General features: G+C 33.6%; 2 protein-coding genes across 5 annotated transcripts in view; one reads left to right on the top strand and one right to left on the bottom strand.

Moving 5' to 3' along the window:
- Positions 1 to 25,140, bottom strand: part of LOC138182061 (paired box protein Pax-6) — a 145,753-nt gene that overhangs the window by 32,508 nt on the left and 88,105 nt on the right. The window lies entirely within an intron of this gene.
- Positions 6,928 to 10,425, top strand: LOC138182065 (involucrin). Of its 2 annotated transcripts, none has more exons than XM_069117594.1 (3): positions 6,928 to 7,303; positions 7,906 to 8,400; positions 9,800 to 10,425. In XM_069117594.1, exons 1-3 carry the CDS (start codon positions 7,298 to 7,300, stop codon positions 10,241 to 10,243), a joined length of 945 nt encoding a protein of 314 aa, XP_068973695.1. In that variant the 5' UTR covers positions 6,928 to 7,297; the 3' UTR covers positions 10,244 to 10,425. The 2 variants fall into 2 exon arrangements, with proteins under 2 accessions (XP_068973695.1, XP_068973696.1); XM_069117595.1 differs by having other exon boundaries at positions 6,934 to 7,303; positions 7,909 to 8,400.

Here is a 25,140-nt window from a genome sequence, read left to right as displayed (position 1 = left end):
CCACCTCCCAAATATTTCCCACTTATTTTGGGATATTCTGTATATTCGTGAAAAATCTCCATAAATGTTCGAATACTTTAATGGGCATCTGTAATACAGGGTGTCGCAGGTTACTCTATAAATCTCCTTAAATTTTTCGTTATTCGAAACCATAGCGTTATAAACGGAATTTATTCTGTTTCGAGGAACCATAATGTTTGTAACTGCTTAATGGAGATGTTTAGCTTTTTTGTAAGTGAATGCATCAAGCATATATGAAAGTCAACATTATTCTTTTAAATGCAATCGTACAATTTTTAATGTATCGATCGATTCATCTCAGGATTCTCCATAAAAAGATATTTAGCTACTTATCTCGGAAAATCGTGACTTTATAACATACATTTTAATTTTTCTTTTGTAAAATCTATTATAAGATTATATAATATTATTTAAAAAAATAACATTGACCTTCTATGTCCTTCACGTATCCACCTACAAAAAATCTAACTACATTAAATTACTTCCTCCTCGAAACAGAACAACATCTATTTGTGACAGTTTTCAAATGACGTACAATTCGGAGAGATAATTGCATTTATAGATTAAAGTGGAATACCCTGTAATATAATTTTGATGAAGTTGATTTGCGTTAGAATATTGTAAAATACTGTGTTTCATTGGAATTTATGTCGATATGTTATGTTAAAATGTGTAATATGTGTATATATGAACTCAAAATTAAATAACAAACATAGTTTGATAATGTATGGTTTAGAAATTAATCCTCTATAAAAATGTGACTTGTTATACATATTATTCCTTTGTAGCCTTCATATTGATATATTATGATTATAAAGATCAATCGTTAAAATTCGATACATTTCTAATTTAAAAATTAGAGTGCACGTTATTTAAGATAACTAAGTGTTAAAATATTTTTAGAAAATAATATAGTTCGCTTCTCTTCGCTATCGCCTTACATTTATCGACTTAAATCTCACCAAATTTGAACCTAACTTCGAATGAGAAATATCTCTGTATATTTTCATCCCTTATATAACAGTAACAAACGAAAACAAAGCTTGAGCGCAACATAGACGCGTTGTTTCAAATTCCCCATGGGGATCTGATTGCAAACGAATGCGGCAGGGGTTACAGTCTCCCTTCATAGACGATTAATCCAGTTTACTCGCAGACGTTGCCTCGGTATGGGGTTCCTGTAAGCCGAGAATCCGCACAAACGTCCCTCCCGCGCTTAAATATATTCGATTACGTGGCTTGGCCCTGGACGGACTCTTTTCTTTTGGCTTTCTTCTCTTTTTTTCTTTTCTTCTTTACACTCAGCTTTGTCGCTTTCGGCTATCGCTTTTTTGACCCCTATACTACTTTTCAACCCCTTTCGTTACCGTAACTGGAGGATTCACGCGTTACTGTTTCATTCCATGTGAGATTCACGTTTATACTGTGTAGTATGTACAATGACTGATAAAAGTATTCGTACGTCTACCATAGAATATCTTTATATGTATATTTTGGATATTATACAAAACGTTAGCACTATAATGAGACACGGCTGCCATGATTATATTGGCAAAATTTGAGTTCATTCTAAAAATATATATTGAAGTTACAAAATATTCACTGCCAACTTATATTTACTAAAAAATTAGTATTTACAGTATGAATAGCCACTGTAAGTCTTAGGCACATAATATGTGTTAAAGTATTCAAAATAGGAAAGTATAACATATATAATATGTTCATAAAAGACGTCCGCAATTATATGAAATGTACGAATACTTTATGAGCCATTACATATTTTCGGATAGGATAGAACACATTGAGAATTCGGTAAATGAAATACGTGTTTTTTAAACTTTTAAATATTGAAAACATATAAGAACAGTTTATTAGCCATCGTAGTAGAAGCATGTATAAAAATTTCATTCTTTTATTTACGACGCTATATCAAAAAAACAAATTGTCTTTGGCTACCCAAATTATTATTTAATACGTAGATGTTCGTGCCTATACAAATTAATTTATTACTCCATAACATCACAGATTTTACTGAAAAATATTCCCATTTCGTCATATCCAAGCAATTCGTTCAATTTGAATGCCAGGGAAAGTGTATAGGATCTGAAAAAGTTATTTGTCGATCCATCTCTGATCATTACATGGACCGGTTTAAAATTTTTTTATAAAAGAAAAATGAAGCAAAACAATTAAGATACATAGATAGTACGTGAAGATTGCACAGAAACAGAATGATAAATTAATTTTTATCAACTTTCTGAATTTGATGTCACCTTTAATATGACATATTTGAAAGGGATACACGAATACATACTTACACACAATTAATATTTTTGACACTGATTACTCAACATATGTATATTTAATCTTAAAACTAACTGATTGATACCGCGGTGAATTTAGAAATTGGTTCTTTATAAAAATCTGATATCATATTTTTCCCTTGTGCTCTTTATATGACACAAACCATGTTAGAAAGATTGCAAACTATAATTTAGACAAGGGAAACGTAGATGTAACACAAATGTTATTAAAGTGTACAAGTGTAATATTTTAATAATTCAGAAAGTTTACCATCATACATATAGGTACGTACATAAAATTTTAGATTTTGGACTTTTATTATTATTTTATTATTATGATGTACCTGTGCTCCTTGGAGTTTCGATTGTGTTTTTAACAGCGCGTTGAACTTTCTTCCGACGTAATGTTTCGTGAACGTTATAATTCACACTCATCATTTTGGGATCGCGAGCTTGCGAAATTTACATATAGATATAAAAATTTACATAAATGCATATTTTTATCAATGTAATTAGTAATATAGAATCTATGTAGGAGATTCTACCTATCAAATATTATAGAGAGTACTTTATTTTGGGTATTTTGTATATTCCATTTTTAAACTGCTTTTTATGTGAATTTTGTGTATTTTTGCATCTTCAAATTTCCCATAAACGCATAAAAATCCGCAATCTATTCATTGTTTCACAATGCATTACCACCACTAACTATTCTATCAATTTTATCAATCTTAATCTACCTCTACCATTAACTCCAACTCATAAAAGGTCAAGGATACTCATCGTGGCGATTTATCTTGCATTTAACGTGGATTCGAGCAGTTTTCTCGTCTCTTACTTTCTCCCTATTATATGCTCGATGTATAGACACGTTCACACACAGAGGTGTAGTGGAATAGCGTACAGAAAAATGAGCGAAAAGAAGAGGTTTAGAACTGAAGACAAAGATGGAGGCACGAAAAAAACAGCAAAAGAGAGAGCGAGAGGGATAAAAAAAAGGAGAGTTAAGCCTGCAGGCTGCAGGCAAAGGTATCAGGCACTGGCAAAGCGAAAGCAGAAGGGAGACAGGCATCTCGCCCTTCTTTTGTCCCTGAGCCTCGGTCCGATATTGAAATGGAGTCATTTGAGTGTGAATAATTTGCTTTAGCCAGACCACCCCTCCGCTTGCCCCTACTTGCTATCCTTTCCTTCTCTTCTATATTCATCTCTGTTCGCTGCCAGACTCTCCCTTTTCTCTCTTATGAGATCGCCCTTCGACATTGCCACATTCCGCGAGTCACGGTTACCGATTCGTACTTTCTGATGATTTTATGTTAACCCTCCATAGGCAACCTGGGTCGTTTACACCCCGGGCGAAATTACATTCGTAAATTTCTTGGAAGCGAAATTGTTATTTTTCCTAAAAAACCTATTAACATTTTACTTAGGAAACGTTTAATAGAGGCATTAATAAATACCCTAGAAATTTTCCTGATATTTTGAAGGTCTAGAGCAGCAAAAGAGCTAGGCGTTAACATAGGGTAACTAAGCTTATTTACGGCTAATGCGAAAATATGTTTGTTTGTAAAGGCTTAAATCTTCGGATGATACGCGAATTCTCATGACGGTGCAAAAGTAAAGGTAAGGTTAGTGTTATTGGTAGATGGCGGATATTTATGCAATTTTATAATATATTTTTATGAGTGAAACTAAAGAAATGGAATTTAAATGGGAATTTACTTCATCTAATAAATACTATAATAAGCATTTTACTTTGAATATTTTATATATTTTTACTCAGACATTATATGCAAAATATAATACCGAAGATTTTATATGTAAAATAATAATTAGACTGCCGACATTTATAGAATTTTATATTTATGAATGAAATTAAGGAAATGGAATCTAAATAGAAATTTATTTAATTTATTAAATATTATAATAAGTAAGTACTCTGCTATAGATATCGATTTATACATGTACACATGTTTATACATTATATACATTTATTTGTTTGTTAAATCTGATAGGAAGAGACGACTTATGTTTAGCTGCCTCTTGTCGTTATTTTCAATTCATTGCTTCGAAATATGTTAGAATTCAAATAGGCAAAATTAATTTATGAGAAATTAAAAAATAATATCAGTTACAAGTAGAAGATCAAAACAAAAAGTGAAGAAATAAAAATTTGTAGATAACTAATTAATTAAACTCAACAAAGCTAATCTAGATATAACATACTTACATAAGTCACAAGATCGAAAGGAAGAAAACATTAATCGATAAAATTTTATTTCTATTCATTATGTAAAAATTCGATCACCATTTTTAAAAATTCGATTACAAATTTTGCAGTGTATGTACTTACAATTGTAAAACTCACGAATATATAGGCAACCAAAATTGAATTTAACCATAGATAAAACGTACACAGAATAAAAATCACTGAAAATCTGATAAAATTCTATTTTCGTTGATTGCGTAATAATTCGACTTTTGTTTTAAAAAATTCGATTAGGAATTCAGTCGTGTTCGAAATTTGCGGATCAAATTTAACGGCGTCTGGCGTCGACCATGAGATTCTTTTGCGAATTGTCGCATGAATCACTTGCTGACAGAATTGTATCTGTCATTATAAATTCTAGAGGATGAACGCACGCTCGACCCTGATATCGCCGTGCACGTTCTCTTCATCCTTCTTTTCTCTGATGCTGCTCGAGGATCGAGTTCACCGCTGAATTTATTAGTGCGAAAATCATAGTCACGCGTCCTGCGTGCGAAGAATCAATTAAAATGACGCCTGGAGCGTGCCGTCATCGATTCGTCGCCTGCTTTAATATTAAATCGACGTAATCGTCACATAATCGATGTCGATTCACGATACACACGAATGGTATATTAGATGTATTATATATAGTGATTGCAAAAAGTATTTGTACATACATACATATCCATATATATGTACCTACGCTTATTTTTCAATGGAGCGTTTTTCTAGCAGATGCGTTTCATTTCCACAGTATCAATTTTTCGTAGTCATATGAAAGGAGGTACTTACTAAATGACACGAAATTTAATTTATTGGAATCTAATTAGTTAGTGTATAAATGCTATAATAAACACAACAGTGTGCAAATACTTTCTGCGAACATTGCGTACATATTACACATACAGTGCTCACGAAAGCTTTTTTTTTAAATTTATTGAACGTCGTTATTTTTTTATTTAACGTCGCGTTATATTATTAGCCATTGGCGAACACGTACAGTTACTTTAACAATTACAAAAATACATTTCTCAATTTACGTTAACTATTATTTGAACCGTTAACGTGGAAAATTTGTATGTTCATAGCATATAAGGCTCATGAAACATTTTAATATTTCATTAACATATATTGACAAAATTTGAAGCCAACTTGGAAATATGCATATATGGAAATTACAAGACATTTATCGCAAACATATATTCAGTAAAAAGTAGTAAATTGAAAATTTAGGAAAAATTTAGTCATCTTAAGTACCTTGGTACTCGTACATAGTAAGTGGTAAATATGGTCTTGTTGAATATCAAAATTTATTAGTATAAGTAATGGATAATTAACTGCTTAAATAAATCGTGATCGGAATTTTTGGTAAATATGTATCTTGTAAATTCTATATACAGGAGGCATTTATAAATATTTACATATGTTCCTTAAATATAAAATATTGTAATAAAAATATTCTAACGCAAATGTAACATATTTTCCTGATTCTGTCGTATATTGTATAGGTACTATAAAATTGTATACTACACTCACACTCACACGCAGAAAGCGGGCGTAAGTTACGAAAGAGAGAGTAGCTAGAAAAGAAAAAGAACAAAGCACAAGCTCTATTTACTAATTACGAATTAACGATAATTTAGTACTTGCAATGCGTAATTTTATCATGTTTACTTCAGGTTTCTATGTACGATCTGTGATTCGACGTAATCGATGTACTTTCGTCGATGTACAAGAATCGGCCATGGACAATGAATGATAAATTCTTGCTGATTCAGATGACGACTCGTAGAATAAGAATGAGACTTAGAAATTTGTGATGATTAGCATATGTGGGATTTCTCGATTTAGATTAAAAATATCGTGATGACCGTTTTGATACCGATACGTCTACTAAATTTTACTTTTGAATGTTATTCTGCTGTCGTATATTATTAATTTGATTGTATGTACAGGGGAATATTTAAGAGATTTTTTTTTATTTATAGGGAATTGTCTTCGAAGTACGATTAGAAATTTGATAGCTGCCGAATGTCGTTTTTGAATTAGAACTGCAGCGTGTTATTAAATGTTATATATATCTATATATACATATATATACATAGACAGATGTTTGTTTCACTTATTAAGCGGTATAACAAGTACTGTATTTCAGATATTTGATGTACTTATATACTTATATTCTTATATACATATATACATATACTTATTTTTTTATATACATTTTGTGTATTATGTACATTCTATGCATTTTTTCAGCTTTAAATTTCCAATAAATGCACAAAAATCCGCAGTCTAGTAATCTAGTGATAAGATAATTGAATGTATGAAATAGCGTAAAGGTTAAGAGAATAGTCAACGATCGAAATCACTCTAAACCTTATTGTACCTCCACTCGCTTACTATGATAGAAACTAAGATGAACAAGAAGTAAATTTAATTCGAGAAAGAAGGTAACAAAGTTCGAATAAACGAAATGTGGTGTTCATTGAGTACGTGTCTCGAAACGCCGAAATAAACGAAGGTAAGACGCGACCGGATGGTGAGCCAACAATGATGGAGGATTCATCAGTGTTTTAGGAGGTCAATGTCACTTGATGGCAAACTGGTATAATTCTTTTTAAACATGCAGTGCGCATACGAGACTCAGTGTATATAATCCAGCTCGTCGACTTTGGAAATCAGTCAACTCGACAGTTCAACCGAGTAACTTACTAGCACCACAATGAAGGTACTTCTTACAATTAGCGTGATATCTTCAAAGAACAAATTCGTAATCACTTTATTACAAACATCAAAAATTTCAAATTTTACTTGAACAGTTTCCGAAATAATACATATATTACATATACGTTCAATTATCCAACAGCAAGTTGTTCTTAAGTGTCGGAAAAGCGTTTTGGATATTAATTTTAATTTAATATATTTATAGTTTGTTAACATTTAGTTCTTAAAGATATGTAATTGGAATAAAGAGAAATTTTTTAATAGTACTAATTTGATACTTTTATGATTGATTGTAGATATGTACTACTACTGTCTACTAACAAAAAATAATTATAGACTTTGAGAAAAATTCAGGACAAGCAACTTTGAAATTTAATAATTAATTTTTTGCCACAAAAATTTATTTCATTGTAGAATTAGATACGTAGTTTTGCGTCTTATTGGACATTTCAAAAGTGGTTATTTAAATTTCTGTTTGTAAGAGCCATATTTTTAAACCAAAGAAGTTGTTTCTTTTCGAACAATATTGGGCGGCAAGTAAAATGAACAAAGATAGTAGATTTCGATTGCAAGGGCACTATTAATTTAATATTTCACTCTTAAAAGCAGCTCTTCGTCGCTTTTGTTCTTCTGACCGCCACGGTGATGGCAGAACCGCCAAGATACCGTCCTCAACAACAAAGGCAATTCTACTTCGCCAGACAGCAGGAAGAAACCACCACTGTTGCTAGTGCACCTTATGCACCTTCTGGATGGAGGTCACCTGGACCAGCCTTCAATCTTCCTCCAAGAGAACCTCAGAGACAATACGGAGCACCTAGCGCACCTCAACAGCAATATGGCGCACCTGCTGCTCCTCAACAGCAATATGGCGCACCTGCTGCTCCTCAACAGCAATATGGAGGTCCTAGTGCACTGCAGCAGCAATACGGAGCACCTGCTACTCCTCAGCAACAATATGGAGCTCCTAGTGTTCCTCAATCACAATATGGGCCACCTGCAGTTCCTCAACAACAGTATGGACCACCACAGGAAACTACTACTACGGAAGTGCCAGATACTACTGAAGTAGATACGGTTGCTAGTGTCACTGAGTCTGAGGTAAGAGAATTATAATTTGGATTCTTTTGATATTTAAGTATGGTACCAGTGAGTTTGAGATAAAAGAATTTCATTCCGAATTCTCTTTATTTCGTATTTAATACTAGGTTTAGTGATGAATATTAGGATTTTCTATCTTACATTGCCACAAATAATTGTCTAAGATCAAAATATGATTTGTATACATATAAGTGTCTAATATACAACGCAAAGCGCACATTGCAATATTCAGTAAAAGAAACAAATCTCTATTTAGATTTCATTTTTTAAATCGTGTTAATAAAAATATGAATTTCTATAAACATTTACAGTCTAATAATTATATTATAACAATTACTTTTAAAATATTCGAAGCTATTGAACTTTTCAAACACAACAACCTAAGCCATATTTTGTTAATTTTTAACAAGAAAATTATATTCGAAATTAGCGTTATTACAAATCATAGTCATAGTTTTAAAAGAGAATTGGTTTCGAAAATGTCGAATCAGTTCGTCAATCCACATAAAATATCTCAAACACAGTAATAAATCGATCTAAAAGGAGACAATCAAGTTATCGTCGGAATTTTCGAAAACGTTCAATCGAAAGGATGATAACGAGAATGATCGGAGGAACTGAAATCACGGATCACTGCATCACGGATTGTATCACGCCGCCTTTGAATTTGGTAGGGGCACACGCGTGCCTGCACAGCGATCGAAAGTAAACGATGAGTAGAATACTAATGTTGTTAAGACGGCCGAAAAAGGAGAACGAGACAGAAAGGAACCCAGGGAAAGACAGGAGCGAACGATTCCCTGACGCGATTTAAAATTCCGTGGAAACCTCGCGTTGTGTTTCTCGTGTAGCCTTGTGCCAAACGGGCCTGCACTTTCCCAATCTTCTTTTCTTCTCCTTCGTTGTACCAAATAAGACGATAACAAGTCTGATAATACGTAACACGATGTTTCAACGTCGATGAAATTTAAGCGTCTCTTCCGTTCTCTTTGTGGAGCCTTCTTTACTTTGCTCGTTTTAGCGAGTGCAGCGAGAATATATATGAAATTGGTATTGTTGCAGGAGTTTTTTTTTGACTATAAGAAAAATTCTTAGAACTTTTAGAAGAATTTTTTAAATAGGAATAATAGGAATCTTATTTTTAGGATTAATTAATTCACAGATTTTTAATAATATTTTTAAAGTAGGAAGTCGTTTAGTTTTCAGATTCTTAATAACATTTTTAGGCTGGAAAATTTTGTAATTTTTAAATTCCGCGTATGATTTTTGGAAGAAGGTTATTTGTTCGTTCATTGGAGAAGATCATATTTTGATTCATTACTTTTACATGAAGAATCATTTCTTTTTCGGTTGTACCCTATATAAATCTAATCCTATTCCTATTTTTCTACTTTATCAGTCCGAGCCCGTCAACTCCGTGAACGAGCTCGATGACGAAGAAGTAGATGAACAACAGCCGCAGCAATCTGGCGAGTACTACGTAGCCTTACCCGATGGCCGTCTTCAACGAGTCCGCTACGTCAGCCGCCAGAACATCGAAGCCATGAAGTACTTCGCTAAGATTCGTGCTGAAAATGTGGAACCTCTCCGTGGACCCATCTACGCCTACGCTCCTCTCCAAAAATTGCAAATCGTGCCAGCTGGACTGCAAGTGTCTGTCGCTCCAGTTACACCGATCGCAACACCAGCCGAATCGAAACCGCAAAAATTGGAAATTCAACCGGTTGCTACACAAGTACAGTATCAATACGATAATCCCGCTGGAGTACTTCCATTGGGCAGTGGATCTTATGCTGCTTACACTGGACCAAGCGACTCTAGATACTTTTTGACCTTACCGTAGGTCAATTAGAGGACTTACTTGTGGATTTGATGGATTTATGCGTAATTGTAGATTTATAAGTTGACGAGGACCATGAGCGCCCTAATTTGAAAATAGTTTTAAGAGAATTGTAAATGTTACGTACATACGAGGTATGGATCGTATTTTAAGTTACTTGCGAAAACAATAAAGACGACGTTAACGAGCAATGAGTAATTGTTATTTGAATCTCTCAGGAACCAAACTGATCGACTCTGTTTTTTGTCAATTCCTCAATATTATTACATATTTTATATTTAATTCTCAAGGAACAAATGACTTTCATAAGTTCATTTATTGCAAAAATAGTGATATAAATAATAGTAAATTCTAAATTTAAAGAATAGTATTTGCAACATCATCGTTCTTTTCTGCTTTACGAGTTGATCAATGTGACTTTTAAACGACTCATTTCCTGACTACGGATGATTATGCTTAGTTTCACTATAGGAAATTTAAAGGTGCAATAATTCACATATAGGGCACTTTGAGAAACAAATCTCTGTTTAAATTGGATACATTTCTTTACTTATATTCATAAAAGTATGAATTTGTGAATATTGAATATTGGATCTTTGTGTACATTGATTATTGGTATCGTGTATTTGAAAGAAAGATTGATGTCTTTGACAAATATTAAAGAAGAGAAATTAATAAATTAAGATGAGAAGATATCAAATCGAAGAGTAAAGTAGTAGAGCGAAGAAAGAAATTTGAGAAGATTTCCTCGATGATTCAGACTTAACATTAACGTCATTGTTAAATACTATAAGCCCATAGCAGTTGATAGTTAATTTCTTCAATTTCAGGTTCTACAATCAACTGTATCAATTCAGAAATATAGGTTTTTTTACATAATCAAGCAAAACATCAATCACTTAGAGTTAACTATGCTGCGAATCTTAACTAGCTAGCAACAATGAAAGTCAGAAATCAAACGAACCGCCTTTATCCGAGCCATATTACGTACCAATACAAGTATATTGAATAACAATGCGGAGACAGGGGGTATCGAGATGGTAATGGGAGAAATCCTGTGAAAGAATTTTCTTAGCCACGGCACGTGGACACGAGCACAGAAACGCGGATGTGTTGGTGGCAGACCCGTCGGCATGTAGACGCGCCTAACCGCAAAATTCCAGAAATTTAATATCTCGCTCGACTCTACCGGGGTTGGCCGTTTCATAAGTTCACTCCGACACAGCCAATCCCTCGTCAGGATTCTCCTGAAATTCTACAGCCACGTTCCAACCCACCAAAATGTTCCCCCCTCCCTCGCCCTTCTCCTCGCCATTCCATGCTTTTCATCATATCCCGCAACCACCGCGGCCAGTTCTCTTCTTTCTTCCCTTCTCCTACTTCCTGGCCGCGGTAAAATTGAAAAAAGCGAGGAGAGAGTCGGTTTTCCGTTGTTTGGATAACAATGACTAAATATGTATATATTGCTTTTCGGTTTATTAGACCGATAACATTTGTTAAGAATTAGAAACGATTTATGATTTTTCTTTAAATTGATTAACAATGGTTTGTTTACTGATGTATATTGATAGTATTTTCTATAAAAGTTATTTTCATAAATTAGTAATGATTTAATTATCGATATGTGTTAATTTTGATTTATTAAATTGGCAACATTTGTTGAATATTATTTCGACGAGATGGTACTTGGGTTACTCGTTTAGAAGAAATTATGTAGTTAAATTGTGAAAAAAAAGATAGAAAATGTATGTTTTTAGACGATATAACGCAATGTTCTATCCGAACAGAAGAAAGACAAACTACGCACAATTTCTGATAAGCGATGTATCATATAAGCTTCTATCATAAAAATATTTGATCGCCAAAGTAACAAGGTTTTAGTTTATAAACATTTCTGTAATACGAATACATACGTTTGAGCAGTATGCAATATTATATTATCTTTCCTATATCGGGAAATATAGGTGTGTTAGGTAATTGATACTACATATTAATTACTAATTAATTACCCATGCGCATTAAAAATCATAAGACTATCGTCAAACTTATCTTTAACAATCCACATTGAAACAATCGAACCGAACTCCAATTCCTCGAACTTTTCCAAACATTAAATACGGCTTCTCGTTTCGTTGAGAACAAAGAGATTTTGAGGACGCCTTCAAATGGCCTCAAGATTCAACCAGCAGCTAGTTTCGAAACCGAATTTCGGATCGGCCAATTACTCCGGTCAAGCGGTCAAGACCAATTAAACTGATCTTAAAGACCAAACCAACCCCAGTCGATGAGAGAGAGAGAGAGAGAGAGAGAGAGAGAGAGAGAGAGAGAGAGAGAGTTGTGCGGTCGTTTGAAAGCTCGTGAATTCCGTGAGCCAGAGTTTCTTTGGGATACTCCTAAACTCGACGCTCCTCGAAAAATATCTATTCTCAGGGTTATCCCTGAGAACAAAGAGCAAAACCACAAAAGGGAGGCGAATAGTTGTTAGTGATGGGATCAAGTTTAACGTGTACTAATAGCAAAGGATCCTTTCATAGAGTTCGGATTACTATTGGTATTAGTTATCTATATTCCTAAGAGACATACTATTTTGTTCCAGCATCTGCATATTTGTAAGTTTTGAGAATTTGTTTAAGATTACATCGATGTTTTAGCAAATTGTCAAGTTTTCGTATTTGGGAATCTTGGAATTTTGAAATCTTCAAATTTTAGAATTTTGGTTATCGACATTTCGGAATTGTAGGATGTTGAAATTTTCAAATTTTCGAGCACCCGAGATTTTAAACTCACGAACTGTCAAAGTTTCAACCTTTCAAATTTTCAAATTTCCGAATTTTGGGATTTTTCAATTTCCAAATGTTGAAGTGTATTTCAATATTCGAATGCATCGGATTCCTTCCCAGTAGCAATCGAATTATGAGAATCACGGAATTAATTGCTTTTAATCAATTTAACAGGATTCCTATAAATTCTGTTTCAACGTTTATACCTGTAACCACATATCTAAGAATGATAGCCGAGAAAAATAATTTTAAGCGGATGGAGAATTTCTGATAAGGTGCACGTAAATTTTCAAATCTATTTCAACAGTATTCCACTCTATTTGCAAGTATCTATTTTATCTCTCAAAGTATTTATAGAGTTCGAATATACTTGAAAAAATACCGCTTCTTGTTTTCAAGCTATTTATAGAGGGATTGAATCTATTCGGTGAATGTTCTATTCTGCACACTGCCTGCGACATATTTGAGGCCATCGCTAGAAGTTGCTTTGGAAAACAAAGTTTTCCGTCTGGTTCCCTCTACTCTTGCCAGGTCTGCACTTGAGCTAACAGCCGGTGCACCGTCCTTCCCACGAGATATTAATTTTTCCGGAAGTAACCTCCGCCACTTTTCACTCCCCTTCTGTGTCGCGACGGTCTTTCTCTTCCTCTCCCTCTCTCCCCCTCTTCCTCTCTCTCTTTCTGTCTCCTCGTTTTCATCTGGGGGTGTTATTTTTAACAGAAAAAAGATGGGAAAGGAGAAAGAGGAAGAGAAAGAGAAAACACACAAAGTGAGAGCGAAAGTGTTGCGCATTTAGGGCTGTCGCTTATTGTGTGGAGAATAATTGCGGGCGAGGAGATTTTAAATAACTGGTCTTCCGCGCGAGATTACCACCATGTTGTAAATTAAGTCTGAGGTCAGAGTCGCCTCGTGCGCGTGATGAAATTTGTCCTTTGTCTGTGATTTGTTTATATTTCAAGCGAATCTATTATAGCATTGTGTTTTCGAGCCTTAGCCATTTTGACTTTTGTAATTTAAGAATTTTTAGATATTTAACGAGTTGATAATAAAATAGAATTATTATAGTATATACAAATGTTAAAAGAGTATAGAATTTTAATATTCTATTTTAGTATTAGACTTTAATATTCAATATAATATGTACTAATTTTAATCTTTTTTATTATTCTTGCTATTTTTTATCGAATAATACATATATTATGAATAGACATACCTATATATGTATACTATATTGTATAAATTTACAGATAGATTGGTAAGAAATGGACGCAATTATGTATTTACATTTATTGTATTTTTAATATTCATCTTCTATTTAATACTTCTAAAGTAAGTAAGCTTACTTATTTTACTTGGAAAGTCTAGCAATTAAACTTCTAATACTTCAATTATTAAATTTTAATATGTACCTACCTACACACTTCCCATACATAATTATTAAATTTATGAGATGAATTAAATAAATTTTCTTACTCTTCAAACATTTTATGAAGATAAGTTTTAATATTAAGATTTCTCAATTTTGTTCTTAGAATATAAATATATACATATATACATACATATTAAGCCTTTGCTATAGATCCAGCAATTTTATGAAAATCATATTAATCGAACTGAAAGAGTCGTTTCTGTAATATCTTTATCTACATTAAACATCCCCTAACATGATGATTATGCAAACTGTAATACTATACTTCTTGGGTAAATTATTTTCAAGCAGATTAATCTCGTTAAATCAGCCCTGAAACAGAGAAAGATATGCAGCTGCATTGTCGATTACTATATTCAATCAGATAAATCTACCCTTGCATCGTGAACAACAATGTTCTACTGTGAAATTCAACACGCAAACATCCGTTGCGTAACTGATGATTATCGCGACAGGAAACAAAACTACTACATTCGCGTGAAAATAACAGAATGTATTAAATTGTGCATCACATTACGCTATATAAAATTACATCATACAAATATATTAATTACAATTAATTTAATTTTCTACAAATTTGTTTAATATATATAGATTTGAGACTCAGTGCTTTTGGTTTTACGTATATCATAATAATAATATAAATTTACTTATTAATGTATCATAATAATTGAATTTTAACAATTTGGAGTTTGTTTTGTTTTTGAGTTTGGAAAGATACATAGATACAATAATTAAATCAGGACAGAAAGTATATTTAAATTCATGTAGAAGTAAAAGAATATAATAAATGCCATACTATAGGTTTCCTTTTATTTTTTAAATATTCATTTTAAATATTCTTCTAACTCAAATGATCCTATTTTACTCTATTACTTTTAAAGAAAGACTCCCCCCCCTCAGCTTAATCCGCGTTGGTCTCAGTATACATTGGGATTATCTTTAACTCTTATTATCTATATGCTTAAGGTGGCTATCCATACGGTATACTAATATTTTACTAAAGTTAAGTTCGCAGTAAATATTTTATAACTTCTACATACACATACATTTCGTACTGACTTCAAGTTCTACCTATGTGACCATGATAGTAAAATGTCTTTATTCAAAATGTTTTAAATGTTGTATTTAATACACGCACAATATACGTATAAAAGTTATCTATCATAAATGCAGAAATACTTTTGTGAGCCACCATAAATAAATAATTCTTCCTGGTTCCCACTGAAAGAGGAGGATATCGGTTTGGTCAGATTCCCACAGGCACTGCGGGAACCTCCCGCTATTTTCTTAATATGGACCTCGCGGAGGCGAGACAAACGACCGAGAATACAGAGAGAACGCAGGATACCCGTGGTGCAAGGGCGCGAGAAAACCAAGCTACCCCCTTTCGTGACCCTAAACAATCCCAGACGAGGAACGAGTAACCCCCGTGACTCGAAACACGAGAATAAGATTCGCTCACCGTCGAAACGTTCGCCCTGACCTCCAATCTTTTTTCTCAGCTCTCTGTTCCTTCTTTCTTTCGCGTCTTTTCTTTCTTTGTGCTTTTAGTTTTTTCCGCGTTTGCGGGTGGTCGTAGTAGTCTGATTCTCAGGATTTTTAATTTTGCCTTCTCTTCGTCTCACGGCCTGTGTCCAAAACATGGCGTTTGTCTTTTGTTTGAAGCTGTGTTTGGAATTTGAAAGTACAGGTGCTGAAAATACTGAGCGTTATGTTGAAATTCGTAAGTTGATTCATTGGAATAACGAATGACAAATTTGTAAAATTAATCGTCAGTACTTATTTGTATATGTATGATTTCATTATAATAAAATAATTAACAGTAACCTTGAATGTCTTGAAGTTGGCTCATACGAAATACATACGTAATTAAATAATGGATTTATTACAGTATACGAATTGGAAAATTGTTGTTCTGAATCTGTCTTTTCTGAAATATTTTAGGTTGCTAAAACGGAAAATGAGGGTCATTTTTTATGAAAATTAACGATTTTAAAAATTTGGCCCTGTGGACATTTGGTCGTAGGATTATCCTATATGTTTCAAGATGTTTGGTCGTTTTTAGTTAAATCGTATCTGTTTACGTATAGTTTGGTATTCTAATGAATTACGATTCACATTGACTTACTTAATTCCTTGATTTCACTAATTTTATCCTTTAAGCACATTCTTAACCTTTACAATTGGAAGCTTTCAGTGCCTCCCTTGAGATTCGAATCGTCGATGTGAGAAACGATTTACACCTGAATCAATTACATCTAACAATAACCATAAGTTTCGTATGTTTTAGTGGTATTCCTATGTCACAAAAGTTAATAGTATGAAAACGAAGTGTATAGAACCTGATAAGAAGGCGCTTCATTGGGAAGTAAGGATAGTGCTATAAGTGCTAATACTTTTGTAGCCACTGCATTTCTTTATACCATGATAGATTCGTATGAATGGAGTACGTACTACTGTATATTGTCTTACTTCTATCACACAGCTTGCCGAGTTCTCGTGTGGCAGGCGACAGAGGGGAAACAATGAGCGTAAGAAAAGGGAAGGCAGATCCCGCTGAAAGTCAGCGGTAGCTCCCACGTATGGCAGACGCTGCCTGCCAGTGATTGGAGATCCCCCGTCGACAGCTACGTCGAACTCTTTTCGACTCTCTTTCGAAGTCGGCACCTGCTTTTACTTGCCTGCCTGGCTGGTTGCTTGCAACGAGAAAAGCCTTTGTGATCCTTCCGTTTCTCCGCCTGTGTCTACATCTACATATATATACATATATCTCTATATACATATACATAGCTTTTGCTGTAGAGTTTTTAGAATATTTGCGCCCGCTCGCACACACATTTGTATAGGTTAAGGCTATGTCTGTGGCTCTGTGTGTATGAGCGTGATGTGCAACCAGTGTAAGCATATACGCATTGCGTCACAGGGCACGTCGATATTGAACCGGAGGGTACCAAAACAATAAGTTTCCTACTGCGCTTACATCGGTAAGCCTTTGTACGCGAGAACTCGCTGCTTGATTAATATCGCCGAATTAATATGGATGCAGAGAGAGAGAAAAGGATGGAGGCTTAAACGAAGGAATGGCGATCCTCCAGCTTCCTACGCTCTCGCATGAACTTTTTATGTTTTTATTGAAGATGAATATGGAGGACAAGATCGATCGCGATCTATTTTCGATGTTGCTTTCACGTGATCTTATCGTTGGATTAGCAAGGAATTTGTTGATATTTTAAAAGTATAGTGACTTGAAAATTTTGTGTATCGAGGGTTTTATAGGATCTTAAATTGTAGGATAGAAGTTAGGAATAATTGAATTATTAATCTCTTTATGTGTTTGGCTATTGGTTGTTAATTTAACAAAGTAGTTAGATTCTACTTTGAATATTTTGAGTAGTGATCTGTAAATGCATAATGTAGGAATATATTAATTATTAATTTATTTGTGTTCCTTTTTTATTATTCGTTATTAACTTAATTGATGATTATTAATGATCAACATAATAGTTCGCACGTAAATTTACATAAAGATTTACGAAAGGATATTGTAGGAATAATTTAATTATTTTTCTATTTCGAATACGTTGAGTAGAGGTTATTACCATAAGTGCATAAAATAGGAATATATATAGTTATATTTTATTGTTAATTATTAATCCATTTGTGTATGTTAAGATTACTAATATTACCTATCATAAATACGAAATTTTAATAAAATATTGCGATTAGCATTCTAGAACAGCCAAATTTATTTTATATATTAACCATAATTAAATAAAATAATATTGATAAAATAATATTGCGTAAAGTAGAAAATAATAGAAAAATAAAGTGATTCCTAACCGCGTAGCATGTAACGTGCTATCAGTTACATAAGTCAGTGTGTCGTTAGCACACAGATCAATCACCGGAGGGATTACGTAATGTTACACAATCGGACGAGCATGTTCATCGTACCAGAGACGATTGAATTATGATCTCTATGCGCGCGGAATTCTGTATGATTTCACTCCACGTCTGGCCTAATATTTCGATTTGCTTTTGCAAATTCAAATGTAACATCTGACCGACATTTTCATTTCCCTTTTCTATTCCTTTTTCTTCAGTTAATATACTTTCAATGAAAATACATTATTAATACATTTTTAATGAAACGTAACAAAGTGAGTAAAGTTTGCATTTGGATAGATAAGACGAGGTAAATATATGAAATTAATTAAGCTATTGCAGATCAGAATTTAATAGAATATTGCCAAAAATAGATACTTAATGACAAATTTTAAAATGTTCCACAATTTAATCGACTCCATATGAGAATATAATAATAAATATAAATATAACCGATATACAGGTTAGTTCTATCGAGGACATATCATAATAAATGTTTTACTTTCAATATTTTATTTTGTATATTTTGTATTTTTAAACTATTCCATAAATACATAAACACCTAGTAGCACAAATATTAAATCTTTTGAATTCATAAAAGACAATTACATTTAAACATTTACATGTAAGTAGGATATTCTTGAAGTTAGTTATATTTCTTTGAGATTTGTTTAAGAGTCTACATTTTTTTATTCTTATTTCAATAATTTTCAAAAAATTTACAAAGTATGATTTTCTCCATTTTACCACAAAATGAAACATACTTTATGATATTACATTTAATACCTTATTAAGCCTTCTATAGAACTTTATATTTCTTAACTACACAAAACTCTATACCGATTGTGTCAATCTTTTAATAGTTAATGATTACCGAAATAACTAACATTCGCCATTATTACATGATACCTAAATCAATGACCAAATCTATAGCAATAAAGCCAATATCAAAATCCATATCAATTCATTAAAGAGCAAGCAGAGAAATAATATGTGAAATTTACATAAATATTCTATATATATATATGTCGGGTTTACATTAGAATTAGGGTTAGGGGCGTGAAACGAATCTTCATTTGGATTACACATTGTCGTTATGCAATAGAGAAGACATTGACTAGTGCAAATACGATTATTACAGAACTTGACAAGTAACCGTGGTACTTAGATACTCGGGAAGTTAATGACAATGATCCTAGGTTCAATAACGAATCCGCGGTCAACGGGATAACAGGATGCGCTTTCTTCCAAAGCCCAAATCGTACTCGACTTGCTTGGCTACGGTGGAAGTATAACTAAACTAACTCTTTGTTAAACGTGGAACATCCACCGAGCGTAAAGACGCTAAGTAACTCGCTAATACGACCTCACGAGAGAATGACTTTCCGTCGCGATGATGCTGCAGAGGGAAACTATGATGGGGTGTGTCTAAGGACACGAGATCATCGGATTCGTCGAGGATAGCCTTCGTTCAGAAAGTGAGGGAAATTGACGTTGCTGATAATTGGTCAATTTCCATGTTGGTGGTTAGAAAAAGATGCTAGCCGCCCTCGAGGGAAAGCTATACGTGTACTGCGGCAACGCATCGACATCTGGCAATCATCTTACTTGAAGAATAGGGTCTGCAAGTGGCGAGCTACGGGACAGAGACCGTTGGAATGTTTACTGTCGAGTGTTACAACTATTTCCTTTTTAAGGAGAGCTATAGAATTACTTCATGCCTCTGCCAGACAAAGCGTTCATCCCGTGACCGCGGCTACGTTCGGCGACTGGTTGCCGCCTCGAGCCCAAGCTCATTATCACAAATCTCGAACAAATACAATCGGATCGAATGACGACAATTGTTTAATTACGCCTATGATAGAATCTAGATTACGGTGTTAAGGGATTTTCCCGAAGTTCCAAAGGGGAGGCTCCGATGTCCTTTCATCTCCGACATATATAATATATATTCGATATATTTAAGAATAACAAATATTCTTCAGAAGTTCACTACAAAAATCATAGACGAAACGAGAACTTTCTATGATTAAAAAAATTGTTTAGCAGGGGGCTCGAAATACTCAAAGAAAAAGGAGAAATAATAAATATTAAGCATATATTGAACAAATATTTGAAAATCTCTTTCTTAATCTATAACATTAAAACATGTAATTCTATGACGTAAATTGGTTGAAAACATATTGCAAATGAATGTTATGTTTTTCTCTGCTTTTACCACAATCTTATGTCCATATTTTACCCTTAAAAATTAGAATTAGAAACCTCTTTCAATAGTTAAATAACTCTAAAATATCAAATAGTAAGGAAAGGAACATTTCAAAAGCAAACTGATTTGAAAAAGAAAAATGTGTGAAATTCCAAATCTGAAAACGCAAAGAAGCAGAGAAAATAATAAAACAAAATCAAAAAGTAAACCGAAGAAAGAGGAAAAAAGAGTTCCAAGGGATTGTTGACGACTCCCCTTAAACTGCCTCCTCCCTCTGACTCCGCCCACGACTCGAAACACGGAAGTCGCAGCCGGAGTGCCTTTTACAGAGCGGATCCTCGCGCGTCTTTATACACACGTAACACGTACTCGGTATTATTCATACGCGAGTCACGTTATATTCATCCCCCACACGGGGGTTTGGCTATACTGCACGTATCAACCGTGTGAACGTTGCCTAAAAGGCTCTCTAAGAAAAAGAGAAACGCACTTATACGGGGTGAATCAATATGAGTATTACCATTTGAAATAACTCGTTATTTGTTGACTTTATTAAAAAATGTTCGAATTGAAATTTATTTGATGGGACTGATAGAACGAATATATTTTGATTTTTTGATGCCTTAGGTGTATTTTCTGAGATATTAATGTGACCTGAAGTTCTTTGAATTCCATTGCATATTTTTTTCTTGATATTCCGTTACAATCGTTAAAAATACGATTTGACGACCTATAACAGGGTGATCTTCAGGTGGTACCGAACCTCTAAACGAAATGAAACTTAGTAGCACAAAACTGCATTACTTGGGATTTTTACATGTGTATTCATTTTTATCCTTATATTTTTTAAATATATATTTATTTCAAAAATCTAGTGGAATTAATTTGGCTGATTGTGTAGCTATTAAAACATAAAATTGACTATATCTCATAAATGATATCAAATAAGACACATGTTTATATGATCTTTTTTCAGTCTTTGGATGCTGAATGAGTTTCTCAAATATTTCTCACACATTACAATACATCCTACAATTTATACTAAACAATACATTTCCGCATTCTTTATAAAGTTATATAAACTGGTCATATATGTATATTTATATGTATCATCATATCATATACATCATATTAACATATCAATATATTAATAGTATAAATTACATAAATACTATTGAACTATAATATTTCCAAAAATTATATTACAATAAGCAATCACTGGTTGAAATAAAAATGTTGTAAGAAAATTCTAGATAAGGTAAAAATTCAGATATAAAATGAACACAAAATTTCCTATATCACGTAAACAAGCTTAAATAGAATTGTGTTTATATAAACTTTTTTCATTTCCTCAGATACTGATTGAGTCTCTGAAATATTTCCCACATGTTACGGAACACCCTGTGTATATCGATTGGCATTACGAGGCAGATCAGTCAACTCTGGACCCCCTCCCTCCCCCCTCTGCTCTCTTCACCGAGGAAAACGGTGGCTAAGGAGAGATCTCTTCTCTAGCCCGGCACCCCACTCTACAGCTCCTTCTTCTTATCCCGTTCGCGGCTGAGACACTTTGTCACCCTCTCACGCGCTTCCCTCGATTGAGCATAGCTTCGCTCGACGAGAAGGCTCTGCGTCAAAAAGAGTTACACAAGGGGGAAGAACGAAGACGGATAGATCTTTATTGTCGTCTACGGCGAGAGAAAGAGTTAGGCAAGGTGGAAGATTGATCGTTGGAGCGAGTGGAAAATTGTTTTTTCGAGCAGTAGTGGTATGTACGTATACGTGGATTGTTTTTGGTTGTGAGAGGTAAGCTGTGAAATATGAAAATTTGTTGGTAACTTGTAAGCAATAGATTAATCGAAATTTTTATCTATATCTATTTTTGAAAGAAATTTAGGAACTTGACGATTTTTTGAAAGAAGTTTTTTTCAGACAAATTGAGGAATCTTTTGACTTTTGGGAGAATTTAAGGAATTTTTTGATTTTTCAAAGGAACTTAAGAATTTTTTATTTCTGACAAAAATAATACATCTTAATAAGAAGTTTCAGTAAGAATACATATTTCGATTTTTGGGAGTTGAGAAATTGTAAATTGCGAAAGCAATTCTTACGTAAAACTCTTATGTATAATTTAGAAATTGTGAGAGCTCAATATATCAAACGATTTGTCTTACATTTAGTAACTTTTAAGTACAGAGAGTTATTTGTCATTTTTTAGTAATTGTCTTTGGATTCAAATTAATTAAACGGTGCCTCATTTATATTTCCAATGTCATACACATTCAAACAACCGCCAAAGCACAAAAGTTAGTGTTACTTAGTGGAAGGCATGTCGCGTGATAACCTGCGGGAGTTCGTGCATAAAATGGAGTCTTATTGACAGTGGCGGAACTAGAAGATTGGTTGGGCTACAGACCCGTTTCAAACTAACCGATACACTAGCAAACCGACCAACTATAGCCGAAACGTCGGTGCATCAGATCACGTATTTGCAGCGGCCGCGGAATTTCATCTCCGAATTCCGGCCTGTATTTTCCAACTAGTTCGAACGAAAGAATTTTTCCTCGACCATCGATTTCTAGATGCGGTTGGGAATTCGTAATAGCGTAGACCGCGGATCGAATGATTCGCATACGCGCCTGTATACTGTATATTCGTACAAACACATACAAATATACAAAAGGCGTATCTACTGCAAAACAGAATAAGAGAAGAACAAGGATGTTTGTTATTTCGATGTATGTGAGTATGTACCTACATATGTACAGCATAAACATATTGTGTGTCTTATATGAAACATTTTGGAATCTCATTAGTATTGTAGTGACATTCGATTATCATCACTAACAATTTTGAACGATGTTAAAAACCTACATAGAAGCTACAAGATATTCATTATAAGTATACAGGGTGATAAGGGAATAGGTTAAACTTTGGTACCGTATTTTACTGTTTCTGAGGATGAAAAACGGTCATGGAAACATAGATCTGGAAATTTTTCCTTTGTGAAATATAGACAGACCCTTTGCTTGCATCGAAAATTCACTAAAATAACTGTCAGAATTTCAAGCACTGTCATCGTCTCTTTCGTCAGAAGTAAATAATATGTTAGAGTAAGTCAGTATATATTTAAACGTTTTACAGTGAAGACAATGTTACTATCAGGATGATTATTCTAGTATCGAGTGTATAGATATTCACTTGTGAATACTGGAAACTGTATGGATAGGGTAACGGAAACGTCAGAGAAATTCAGTGTCTCTATCAGCGGACTTTACTCAAAGACGATGTCTTTTTAAGAGTACTAACTTGTTTCAAGGCATCATAGGATTAGATATACTGGATCTTATTCGTCTACTACAATTAGGACGATACTGATTTACTATGAAACACGCTGCTTCTACTGTCAACATAACTTGTTTTAACATATTATTTACTTCTAACAAAAGAAATAATAACAGTGCTTGAAATTTGAAATATTACGTCCGACTTTTATTTTAGGGAATTTTCAATATAAGAAGAATGTGTCTATATTTTAGGAAAGAAGAGTTTTCGGATTTATATTTATATGTTCCCTTTTTCATGCTTAGGAACGGTAGAATGCGGTACTATCATAGTTTGGTCAGCTGCATTTCTTTGTCAACCTGTATATTTCGGGATGATCACAAAAATATTTAAATAAGCAATCATTCGCAACATTGATCAGCATAAGTATGTGTTCAATGGGACCATTTTTAACGCTTCTGACATATATACTTAAGGTGAATACTTTTACTGTATTCTAATTCTTTTTCTAAATATAAGTTTTCGATAAATATCTTGTGATTTCTATGTATTATTCCCAGACTGGATTCAAATTTTGTTAATATAATTGTAGCATTCACTGTCGTGTCTTACTATCTATAGAGCTAATGAAATTTCAAAATGTTTTCTGCATTAAATGTACGAATATTTTTATAAGATGTATATACAAGTACGACTAGATAGGATGTAGGCTAACTTTTCTCTTTGTGGAAGACCGCAGAGCTTCCACGCGCATGCCTCGCCGCAAAAGCTCAACGATGCGTTTTGCTCTATCTGTCCGCCATGCGAGCGCATTGACATTCGCCCACGATGCACGTTCACGCTTCATCTTTTTATTCGTCATATAAATTGTCCATGTCCATATGCGGTTTTTGTACGTTAGACGCGTTAACAAGCAACTTTTTATTCTTCTTGTTGAGGTAGGTACAGTGATTCGCAAAAGTACTCGTACTATAGCAAATTGTTATGTGTGGGTATCTTGTGTGGGTTATTTAAAACATTTTGGAATTTTATTAGCCTTATAACGAGATGCGTCTACCATGATTATGTTAGCAACATTTGAAACTAAATTGAAAATGTCATATGTATATAGAAGTTGCGAGATATTTACTGGAAACTCATAATTTAAAAAATTAGTACTATATTGGCATAGAAGTAACAGAATAGCCATCTTAAGCATGTAATAAGTGTTATAAATAGTCCCAATGATTACTGTTACCTATTAATATCGTAGATTGCTTGTTTAGATACTTTTGTGACATAGATATTCTGAAATATAAATACATGCCTA

Source organism: Bombus flavifrons, chromosome 7, assembly GCF_040668555.2.
Source record: "Bombus flavifrons isolate JBK064 chromosome 7, iyBomFlav1_principal, whole genome shotgun sequence".
Classification (NCBI taxonomy): domain Eukaryota; kingdom Metazoa; phylum Arthropoda; class Insecta; order Hymenoptera; family Apidae; genus Bombus; species Bombus flavifrons.
Note: the sequence above shows the minus strand (reverse complement) of the source record. Positions and strands in the feature narration are given on the sequence as shown.